Below are 12498 nucleotides of genomic sequence, written 5' to 3'. Positions count from 1 at the left end.
TTTAGGTGCCATTCATTTCTCTTCAAGCTCCTTGATATTGCATAACTTAAATACTGAGGTATGAGTCTAAATACTGTTAACATATTTTACATTAAATGGCAGGAGGATAGGAGAGAGGAATAAAAAGTCTGATTCATATATACAAATACAGTTCTATCAAAATAAGAAAAAAGCATTTATAACTGTTCTAGTCCTCATTTCTGCAACTGATCACAGGTTCATTGCTGGTATTTACAACCACTTTCTTCTGATAGCCAGTCCCTATTCTCTTTGTCCTTGGCAAACACTTTGTCCTTACCACATAACACGACCAAAACCTGGAAGTGGAACTTTCATATACTGCTGTGGGAATGAAAAAGTGGCACAACCACTTCGTGAAATAGTTTGACAGTTTCCTAAGTAGTTTAAACACCTCAACTCTATGATATATGTGTGTTTAGCTTTGAGAGTGAAAAGCATATGTCCATACAAAGACTTGCACACAGATGTTCATAGCTGCTTTTTGGTAATAGTTAAAAACTATTAGAAATATTCAGATATCCATTAACCAGATATCCATCCAAAAACCAAATATCCATCAGCAAGTAAAAAGATGCACAAACTGCGATACTACCATATAATTGAATATTACTCAGCAATAAAAAGGAATGAACTATTGAAACCCTCTGCAAGATGATGAATATCAAAAGTTATTATTTGGAGTGTAAAAAATTCAGACAAAAAGGGTCCATTTTATTTACATAAAACTCTAGAAAATGCAAGTACTCTAGGGACACAAAGCAATTCAGTGGCTGCCTGAGGACAAGAAGCTTGTGAGTTGGCTGGAAGAGGCGGACTACAGGGAAACATGACATAACATTTTGGGGTGATTTGAATATGTTCAGGATCTTGATTGGTGGGCGTTTCACGGGTAAATACATAAGTTGAAACTTACCAAAGTAAATAGTTTAACTATGTGTAGGTTCTTGCATGTCGATTATACCTTAATAAAGTTATGACTGTTAAAAAGAGATTGACTCTAACAATGGATAATCTGTATTTTTATATACCGACTAGAGTGACATTGCTATGTTGTAAAATTATAAAAGATTTATTCACTTGACCTGCTATTTTTTAAATTATGTAATTCTTGATGAGTGTTTGTTTTATTTGCAATTTATATGAATTCACATAAATTGCAACCACACACCTCTAAGTGGTTCAGACAAGTGCCATGGGGATTGAAAGGAGAGAGGGATAACATTTAAGTCAGAAGTTTAGGCTTCAGTTTAGGTAGTTTAATTCGAACTTAGTTTTAAGAGGATGGGTTGGGTTTGTTAAGTGAAGATTCAAGGAACATCAGTCTAATCAATGGATGCAGACATAGGTGAGAAATGAGCAGAAGTGCATGATGTGCTACAGTCCATCACTTACACTGTCTTTTCAGATCCTCATAGTAACTTCAATAGTTAGAGAAATTATTCCCATTTGCCGCTGAGGAAACTAAGGCTTCCGACATTATTTTCTCCAACCCCAGGGTCAGAAACTGGCTGAGTCTCCAACTCCCTTGGGCAGTTTGCTCTGTTCCTGAGATAGTGGCGAGTGTGACCAGGGGATAAAAATAAAGTAATTGAGAAGCTTGAAAGTAGCGTTAGGGCTAGATTAGTGATAGCCTTTGAATAACTTTCAAAGAATGTGGACTTTTCAGGGTCCACTGGGAATGAGCAGTGTGAGAAGTCCGTTAAATGTTTTTGAGCAAGTAATTTGATGATGTTTCTATAGTAGTGGCAATAGTAGAGTGAACCAGGAAGGGTAGATTTGAGAAATATTATGAAGTCCAAATAATCAGGATATGGTGATGAATTAGATATAGTTGGCCAATGCATGGAGGAAATCAGAGCCGATTCTAAAGATTTTGACATGGGTTATAGAGAAGTTGTATGTTTAACAAAAAAAGAATCTGGAGAGGCACTTTGATTTTCGTGGAAATGTGTTGAATTCAATTTGAGACACATTGAGTTTGTGATGTTAAAACATCTACATGAAAAAAAAAAACAGCAATCAAGTGACATTACAGAATTGGAGCCCAGGAGAAAGATGGGGCTGCACACGTAGTGGTTTTATTGAAAGATAGGAGAGTGAGGCCGGGCACGGTGGCTCACGCCTGTAATCCTAGCACTTTGGGAGGCCGAGTCAGGTGGATCACAAGATCAGGAGATCGAGACCATCCTGGCTAACACGGTGAAACCCTGTCTCTATTAAAAATACAAAAAATTAGCCGAGTGTGGTGGTGGGTGTCTGTAGTTCCAGCTACTCGGGAGGCTGAGGCAGGAGAATGGCGTGAACCCAGGAGGCGGAGCTTGCAGTGAGCCAAGATTGTGCCACTGCACTCCAGCCTGGGCGATAGAGTGAGACTCCATCTCAAAAAAAAAAAAAAAAAAAGATAGGAGAGTGAACACAGAAGGCTAGGGTCTGCACTTTGGATAAGGCTCATTGTGTTGGGGGGAAAGGGAGATGTTGCTTCCTCTTCATCTCCACTGTCACAGCCCTTGTTCAGGCCCTCATCGTCTCTTACCTGGGCTTCTTTATGATGTTTTCTGTCAAAATCATCCTCCAAGTGGCAGTCATAGGGATCAATCCAAAATACACCTCGTACACAGCAGAGTCATGGCACATTAGCATTGCACGTGAGGCTCTCCGTGACCCTTGTCTACCTCTGGAGCTTCATCACCAGCCATCCAGCAACACTCATGATAATAGCAAATAAACTAATCTTCAGTAAGTACATTCTGTGTGCCAGGCATCATGCCTTATGTACATTATCTTAATCCTTACATCACCTGATAAGTGATATATTATTATTTTTGGTTTGCAGATGAAGAAATTAGGTTTACTCAGGTTGCACAGCCACTATTAAATGGTAAATCTGAATTTTTTTTTTTTTGAGACGGAGTCTTACTCTGGTCCAGGCTGGAGTGCAGTGGCACAATCTCAGCTCACTGCAAGCTCTGCCTCCCGGGAGGGTTCACGCCATTCTCCTGCCTCAGCCTCCCAAGTAGCTGGGACTACAGGCACCCGCCACCGCGCCCGGCTAATTTTTTGTATTTTTAGTAGAGACGGGGTTTCATCATGTATCCAGGGTGGTCTCCATCTCCTGACCTCGTGATCCGCCCCCCTTGGCCTCCCAAAGTGCTGGGATTACAGGCGTGAGCCACCGTGCCCGGCCTAAATCTGAAATTTAACCCTAATTTCTCTAGCTACAAGACTAGGCTCTTAATCAGTCTGCTGTGTTGATCGTCTACTAGGTACTCCAGCATTTCATCAAAGTTCTGCCTCCTACGCATTTGTTTGTGCTTCTTCTGTGTCTGGAGTGCTTGTCCCTCCTACCCTATGCCCTTAACCATCTAGGCCTGCTCAGCCTTTAAGCTTCCCTTGAAGAGTATTTGAGGAAAATCATCCTTGCCCTTTTCTGTCTCTCTCCCTAGCTGGGTTCAGAGCCCGTTCTCTGGACTCCCCATAATCCTTTGCACAACTCTGTCCTTCTACTGCACATGTGATTATAATTAACCAGGTTCTCTTGTCTCAGTCTTTCTAGTGGATTAGGGGTTGGCAAACATTTTCCGCAGAGTCAGACAGTAAACATTCTATGCTTTGTGGGCTATGTGGTCTCTGTTGCAACTACCCGGCTCTGCTGCTGTGTAAAAGCAGCCATAGCAATACTAAGGCAAATGAGTGTAGCTGAATTCCAATAAAACTTTGTTTATGGACACTGAAATTTTACTTTCATATAATTTTCACATGCCACAAATAATCTTCTTTTAACTTACTTTCCCAATTATTAAGGAGATATAAAAAGACAGTGGCTTGTGCGCCTTAAAAACAGGTACAGGCTGGATTTGGCCCATGAGCTACAGTTTGCCGACACCTGCATACTGCATAGAGTAAGAACTTCTTGAAAGCAGGTTCTGAATCTAACTGACTTTTGTATCCCCATTGTATGGTGTGTAGCAGACACTAAGGAAATTGTATGGACTGAATAATGAGCCTAAAGAGGAGCACTGAGAGAATGTAGAATTAGGAGAACCCCTTTTAAGTAGTGTATTCAAGTCAAGGCAGGACTGTTTTCAAAAGGAGGGGAACATTCTAGGCATTTATCCTGTAAGAATAATTGCACACATATGCAGATACATGTTTAGGGATGTTTGTCGTATAGAATGATGAAAAACAACCTGCCTGTTCATCTCTATGGGATTGGTTTTATGGTATATCCATTAAGTGGAATATGCTGCAGTCGATAAAAACTGCAACTGCCACAGTTGCTTCCAACAGAAACCAATTCAAAAAAGCCACCTGTAGAGTGAGCACTGCCATTTCCTAATCTGGGGTCTTCTCATGCAGCCATGGCCTCAGGTAGAGCAGGTGAGGCAATACAGACTCCTGACATTTAGTTTCTTACTCTGACTACGGCCACACTCTTGGGCTGCAGCAGTGCCCAGGAAGCTCTGAAAACTCAGGCTTGGTAGACAGTTCCTTTTGCAATGCATGTAAAATGCTTAACATGTGTAGCCCATCCTTCATAAAGGTTAGCCATCAAGAGAAGAATATCTTTTATTCTTATAATTACAGATGACAAAGGCTCTCTTAATGCTGTGGGGATAGTGGTGGTTATCATTATTGGTATGTGGTTTTATTTTAAAGGTCTGCGAATCACAGGTACCTGACCATTGGTTAAATGAGCTGTAACTGGATGGTCATTATGACCCAAGTGTGAGGGACTAGGGCTAGTAGATACTTACTATGAATGACAGGGAATCCTCACTGTGGGTAACTACTCAGAGTTTGTGAGTGAAGTGACTATAGTAACCTGAAAAGAAGAAAGAAAAAAATAAATAATCGTATTGGAAAATGTCATTGTGTTTAGGAATACTAAGACATAATAAAAAAAAAATTAAAAGTAGATAGTTTGTAGTATAGGATATGGGGAAAGGAAACATATGTCAAAGTTTTTTACAAAATTAAAGGGAACACAACTTACCAGATGTCCCAAACTTATGGGGAAAAATTCTACATTTCTCAAATAGTTCAGAATAAATTTTCTTTCATTTTTAACATATACTTCTTAGTAAATCATACTAGATGACTTGTAAAAGTACAATAAAATAGAATGTCACTTATTTGTCTTTTTAGCACTAGTGTTTATTTTTTTCTAACATTTATAGAACACATATTGAGTACAACACACTCTACAAAGAGCTATGATTCATACAGACATAAGTAAGAAATGATCCCTGCCACTCAAATCTAGTCAGACCAGGAATTTCTGAAATCTGTTACTTATGTTTCTCTTGAAAAAAGGTTTCATGGTGAAATAAATTTGGGAAACACTGCCTAAAGTAAGGTTAATTTGGTTTCTTCACTTTGGGATTTCTCAGAGATTTTATTGTGCTCATATGATTTGACCATAGAGTCGTTCTTCCTGGGAGCATCTCCAGGGATGGTAAGGGAACATAGCTGGGGAAATACTGACTTCAGCCTTCCATTGAATTATTGTTTCGTCTGTTGATTTGGTTCTAGCCCATTTAGTCAAAGATTTCTTAAATAATAACCTAATCAGCACATTTTTTGAGTACTCTGTTTTACCAAAAAAGGAGACAAGTAAGAGACATTAATAACAAATTTAAGAACATACTTGTACAGTTTGTCAAGGCTTTGGAAAATTAGTTTTGATAATACCTTGGGCCTTGTCTTTTAATAGGTAAACAATTAAAACTGTACTTCATTGTTAGGATGACCATACCAAATCTATTGTCCAAGCTAGGATGCTTTCAGAGTGAAAGAGGTTGCTGTTAGTGATGCTGGCACCAAGATGTAAATTAGAACTATCCTGGGCAGAATAGGATGATTACCTTCATCGCAGTATAACCTCAGTTTCATCTGAGATCTCTGAGATCTTAATTACGTCAGCCCTGGTTCTTTACATCAGTAGCCCATTCCCCAGGGTCAGTTGATTCTTGGTTGATTCTCAGGCTTTGGGTTGTGTGAAAGATTCTGAAATTATTTACAACACTAATGCTTCGAACCTGAAACTATACAGTTGACCCTTGCATGACACGGGTTTGAACTGTGTGGGTCCACTTATACGTGGATTTATTTCAACCAAACAGACTGCAGGATGTGAAACTTGAACTTAAAGAGGGGCCACATTTTCTCATAGGCAGGTTCTGGAGGTCCTACTGCGGGAGTTGAGTATGTGTGGATTTGGTTATCCACACATGGGGGGTCCTAGAGCCAATTGTCTGCGTATGCCAAGGGACTTGGCTACTTGTATGTTTAACAGGTGATTTTCAAAGTGGATAAAAGCAGATATTCCTGACACCTACTGCAAATTATTGTTGTTGTTTTGGTTTTTTGTTTGTTTGTTTTTTGGAATTTTTCTTCAAGAAGTGCCAGGGTATTGATTTATGCTATCAAAATTAAAATGAAGTTTACTACAGAAAAAATGTTCAGTACTAAAGCGGAAGAAAAGAATTGTTTTATAGTTAATGTTTTCTGTCTTTTTTCATTCTTTTTACAGTTTTTTGAGGTGCCATTTGACTCAAACATGAATAGGACAAAGAACAGACCGCTGGTTCGTGGACAGATCAGGTAAAATCACGAATACAAGTGTCTTCCACATTATAAAACATTCATTTGCTTGTTCATCTGAATCATTTCCCACTAATTTGCTTTGAGCTGTGAAGTGGAAATAAAATACCCACAAAGAAACAAATTGATATGGAAATGCAATACTTTCCACCTCTAACCAAAATGTGTTACAAAGCACTTAAGATGGATGTAAGAGTGGCAGGGTTTTTTTTTATGGTAGTAACTTACGTGATATATATATTTTTTTAATTCCAGTTTGAAACATAGACTTTCTTTCATTTGTAGTGGCTGAAGATAAAAACATTGCATTAACGCAAATGATCTTCAGACAAATCCATCTAGGGTCTCAGAAGAAGGATATGTCTGAAATCTTACTTTTTCAGATAAACTGATAATGCTGTTGTATGCCAAGTAAAGTACTGCCTCCATCACTCTCCACCAATTTCACTTAAGTAGAACTAAAAGGCATATAAATATTTTAATATCACTAATGGTTAATAATTAAACATTTTACTTCCTGGAGACCTCTAAACCGGCATTTAAAAAACTTTTTTTTAACCTAATATATATTACAAGCCTAGAAGAATAAAAAGGGCCAAATGGTTTATACTGACTATGTAAATCACTGGATTCTTTCTTCACGTTTCCAGGCAATGCCCTCATGGAGCTTAAAATTTATTGTGATAACACTTGTGAATCAAATGATCACACATATTTAAGTAAAACAATGAAGGAAGCAAGTGTATATGCAGTCAGATTAATCTATGCGAATGGTCTTTAATATTAGCTGGTTTTAGACATTTCTCAATGAATTTAAAATATCATTATAGTAAAAAGGGCAATAGAACCAGATGAAAAGATATAAGAACAAAAAGCTCACATCTACTGATATTTTATTTCCTTTTTCTGAAATATAAACAAAGGTATATGGTGTGTTTGAGGTTTAGAAACTGTCAAAAGTACTTTTATTGGGGTAGATCTGTTTTAGAGGGGAAAATGCAAAGTCTGTAACCTATCTCAAGAGCTAAAAGCTGCTCTCGCCACTGGTAATGCTTTGGAATTTCTGTTCAGTCGTTTTTCCTCAGTGAAATTATACCCTCCTTTAGAACCAGGCAATTGTGGGAATAGGCCCAGCAAGTAGTCTTTAAGCATAATCAGATAAAGGCTCATCATTTTAAACAGCCCATCTTACTTTGTCCAGTGTGGTGGAAGCACAACCTGTTAGTACTCAGGCGGGAGCGTTGGGGCCTTAGCTGTTGTAATTGGCAACACTGTCCTTTTAAAGGGAGTTTGGATCATAATCCCAAAAGACACAGTCCCAAATATTGAAGTCTGAAAAGATCAAAATTCCTAAAGTCTAGAATCCCTAATGTCCAGTCCCGAAAATTCCAATCACAGGATAGTAAAATCATGTTAGGTGGAACTATCACTTTAATCTTTATTTAAAAATTAAGTATGGTTTAAGGAGGTGCATATGGATGCCAGGTTAACAAGGGGTGAACTTGTGGACTTAATTATAGGTGTCAGCTTGACTAGATTGAAGAATACCTAGAAACCAGGGAAAGCATTATTTTGGGTGTGTCTGTGAGGGCGTTTCCAGAGGAGGATAGTGTGTGAATCTGAGTGGAGTAGATAGGGAAGATTTGCCCTCAGTATTGGTGAGTAACATCCAGCTGGCTGGAGGCTGGAAGAGAACAGATAAAGAAAGTGAATTGGTATCTCTGTAAGAGCTGGGACAGACTTATCTTCTGCTGCCTTAGACATCAGAACGCCAGGCTTGCTGACCTTTGGACTCCAGGACATACACCAGGAGCCCCCTGGGTCCTGAGGCTTTCAGCCTGAGCTGGAGAGCTCCTAGGGTCATTGACATCCTAGGGTCTCCAGCTTGCAGATGGCCTGTCGTGGGACTTCTCAGCCACCATAATTGCATGAGCCGATTCCCCTTAACAAATCCCCTCTCATATATCTATATACACATCCTATTGGTTCTGTATCCCTGTAGAACTCTGACTAATACAGATTTGCCACTGGAGAAGCCAAATATTATTCCTTCTTACCGTATTTCTTACAACACAATGGAAGAGATCTGTGATATTTTTCCCTCTAAAAAAGACTATGATAAGTTAAGTGTATGAGGCTACCTAATGGTGAAAGATAAAAATTTTAAAGCTAATTATTATTGGTGCTTTGAAAGCAGAAAATTGCTTAATTGCAACAGCTGGCAATAACCAGACTTTCAAATGGATAGCATATACTTATAAAATTTGTAGACCACAACCACTTTCAGAATACAAGGGTAATGAGTGTTTTAAAGATCATAGAAGTGAAAATACTGGCAAAAAATACAAGAAATCTTCTCTGCCAAATTATGCTGTCATGTACAACTTCTACCCCTTCACACATAACACTATATTTGCCTTCAAAAAAATGCCCTTCATCGCAGAATAAAAGGAATTCAACAAGCCCAGGGACCTCCTGAACCAAAGACACTTGCTGATATTGAGGTTTCTCTAGTGTCACAAAAAAACATTAAATGGTGACCTATTCTTGATTAGTGATTTGACTGTCAAAGAAGACAGACTTCTTATATTTACCTCTAAGTCTAATATAGAAAAATCAGCACATGTTTCATGTTGGCTAATGGATGGCACTTTCAAAACTATCCCTGCTTTTTTTTTTTTATCAACTACATAGAATTTATGCCCCTGTTGGATCCACAAATTCTAGAATTTCTTCCCTCCTTTATGTGTTAATGACTGGAAAATGTGAAGCAGTTCATATATACTTATTTGAAGATTTGGAGGACTTTGCAAAAGAAAATGGATTGTGATCGATTCCTCAAATACAGATATAGAGTTAGGTGCGATGAAGGCATCTAAAGTGAATTTCAAGATGTTACCAATAAAGTTTATTTTTTCCATTCAGCCCAGTGCATTTGGCAGAAAATTCAGATGAGTGGGTTGGCTACACAATTTGGCAACACTGAAATCTGAAAACCTCACTTTAAAAATACATTATTTGCCTGCATTGGCATTCCTTCCAACTTACGACATTCCAGGAGCTTTTAATAAATTAAAGCTGCATTTGCCTGAAGAAGCCAATAAAGTTACTGACTGGTTTGAAAATAATCATGTGCGTGTTAGGATAAGATGACATGAAATGGTGCTGCTCTTCAATCACCAGTATTGTTTCCACCAAATTTATGTTCTGTATATGGGTACATGTGGAATGGATTTCCTTTTACCCAAAATAACAGAGAAGCATGGCATAAGACAGGAAAATTTATTTATTTATTTATTTATTTATTTAGAGACAGAGTCTCACTCTCTTGCCCAAGCTAGAGTGAGTGGCGTGATCTTGGCTCACTGCAACCTCCACCTCCCAGGTTCAAGCAATTCTCCTCCCTCAGCCTCCCAAGTAGTTGGGACTACAGGCACGTGCCACCACACCTGGCTAATTTTTTTGTATTTTTGTAGAGATGGGGTTTCACCATGTTGGCCAGGCTGGTCTTGAACTCCTGACCTCAAGTGATCCTCCTGGCTTGGCCTCCCAAAGTGCTGGGATTACAGGCATGAGCCACTGCGCCTGGCTGCGAAAATTTAATAAGGAATGCTCATGTCAGTTTATATCAAATCATAGAAGAGTTTCAAAAAGATCAGAACCACATTGAAAATGAATGTGAATATATTCTCCAAGGAGAGCCATGTCTTAAAAGAAAAAAAGCAGCTATTCATCGTGATGCAAGAAATCAAAATATAGGTAATGATTGTGAAAGTCGGCCTGCTCTACTGGACTGTCTCTGTTCAGTTGCTCATAATCTATCCCTGTAATAATCTTTCATTTGTCTGATTTTCTTTTTTAGTTTTTTTCTTTCTCTCTTTTCAGTTTTTTTCACAATTTTAAATTGTCAGCTTTGTTTTTACAATTCACTATGCTATGTATTTCATCTGCACATCATTTCCAATTCTGGAGGTGTAGATGGTGTAAAGCCTTTTAGAGTTCTAATTCACTTTATGTGTTTTTTGCAAATCTGACTCCACAAAGTGCATTATCACAAATTTGGCTTTGTGTATTAGCATTGTGCGTGTATGTAAAAACACCGACAGTTCCTCAACAAGTGAAAAGATGTCCTTTTTATACATCTGTGTTTGTGAAAGATAAAAGTTCTCAAGATCTTGGCTCTGGGGACTGTGTATGTGGTGGTGTTGTCCCATCATGGTTTTTGAGCAATCTTGGGAAAAGGCTTAGGTTGTTTGCCATGGTATTTCAGAGGAACAGTTATACCGCTGGCTGCACACCATTACCATCCTTAGTGATATGCATTTAGACATTTCCTTTGTTTGACCTCTTTATGAATAAGGTTTGTCTGTTTCTAACTATTATGCCCATGTGACTGTCATTAGTATACCTGAGTGTTTATGCTTGCACAAATGTATATCTTATTATTGTCTATTTTATTGTGTAAAGTGGCTTATAAAGTGTTCTATCATGTTTTTGTATGTTTCTCAAATTCCCTTTTAAAAATGTACAGAAATATCTTTTAAAGAATTTTTAAATTATTTTTTCCAGAATTATATTTTCAGGATTTTGATCTTTTGGGATTTTAGACTTTAAGGATTTTGATTTTTCCAGATTTCATCATTTGGGATTATGGCGTTCTGTTGAGGAAAATAAACAACGGGTTTCTAAACATCCCTTTGTGCAAGCCATAGACAAAATGGCAAAGAATAGATCCCCGTGAGAACCGTTTAGAGTATGTGACCTTGGAGCAAGTGAGGAAGAAGAAGCCCTTCGCCAGACATTATAGCTCAAAGATGTATCTCTAGCTATTCAGCTAGATCCAGAGATTAAATTGAGTCAGTGAAAGAAAGGAGAGGTGTCATTGTTATGTGTATATCAGGTGATTAGGATCAAAGAGATCACGTAGGGAAAGTGTTCTCCCATGTAGCATGATTGTAAAATGGGCTGAAGGTCAAATGGGTTTGCCCAGGACAGTCCTGGTTTGCCCCAACAGAATTGTTGATAACGTCCTCTTTCCCTTTCAACAATGCCCAGTTTGGATGATAACTACATGTCACCCCGTACAGAGGGAAAGATGATTATGATGCTCACAGAATTTCCTTATTTCTAAAGCTTTTTCATGCAAATTGGCATTGCTTATTTTGCTTCAAAGAGAAAAACATATAAATGTAAAGTGTAATGTATCTAAATTATTATAGTTTGCAGGTATGCAGGCATACCTCATTTTATTGCACTTTGCTTTATTATGCTTCATAGATACTACAATTTTTACAAATTGAAGGCCTGTGGCAAACCTGCAGCAAACAAGTCTGTTGGTGCCATTTTTCCAACAGCACATGGTCACTGTGTCTCTGTGTCACACTTTGATAATTCGTACAGTATTTCAAGCTTTTTTATTATTATATCTGACATGGTGATGTGATCAGTGATGTTTGATGTTACTGTTGTAATTGTTTTGGGGCACCATAAACCGTGCCCATAGAAGACAGCAAACTTAATCGATAAGTGGTTGTGTGTGTTTTGACTGTTCCACCAACTGGCAGTTTCCCCATCTCTCTCCTGCTCCTTGGACCTCCCTATTCCCTGAGAACCAACAATATTGAAATTAGCCCAATTAATAACCCTACAATAGCCTTGTGTGTGCAAGTGAAAGGGACAATTGCATGTCTCTCACTTTAAGTCAAAAGCTAGAAATGATTAAGCTTAATGAGGAAGGTGACATGTTAAAAGCTGAGATAGGCTGAAGGCTAGGCCTCTTGCATCAAACAGCCATGTTGTGAATGTAAAGGACAAGTTATTGAAGGAAATTAAAAGTGCTACTTCAGTGAATACACAAATGATAAGAAAGTGAAA

The 12498-nt window shown here is 38.3% G+C and overlaps 1 protein-coding gene across 1 annotated transcript in view; it reads left to right on the top strand.

The window, feature by feature from the left end:
* The window catches only part of LOC100980340 (protoheme IX farnesyltransferase, mitochondrial), a 139123-nt gene that overhangs the window by 83818 nt on the left and 42807 nt on the right, over positions 1 to 12498 (top strand). Inside the window, exon 5 of the mRNA XM_024926171.4 lies at positions 6554 to 6624. Coding sequence (XP_024781939.2) covers positions 6554 to 6624 — 71 coding nt within the window. The remainder of the gene's footprint in view (positions 1 to 6553; positions 6625 to 12498) is intronic.

The sequence above is a fragment of the Pan paniscus genome, chromosome 19, assembly GCF_029289425.2.
Source record: "Pan paniscus chromosome 19, NHGRI_mPanPan1-v2.0_pri, whole genome shotgun sequence".
Taxonomy (NCBI): Eukaryota; Metazoa; Chordata; class Mammalia; order Primates; family Hominidae; genus Pan; species Pan paniscus.
The sequence above is the reverse complement of the archived record's forward strand: the minus strand, read 5'-3'. Positions and strand labels throughout refer to the sequence as shown.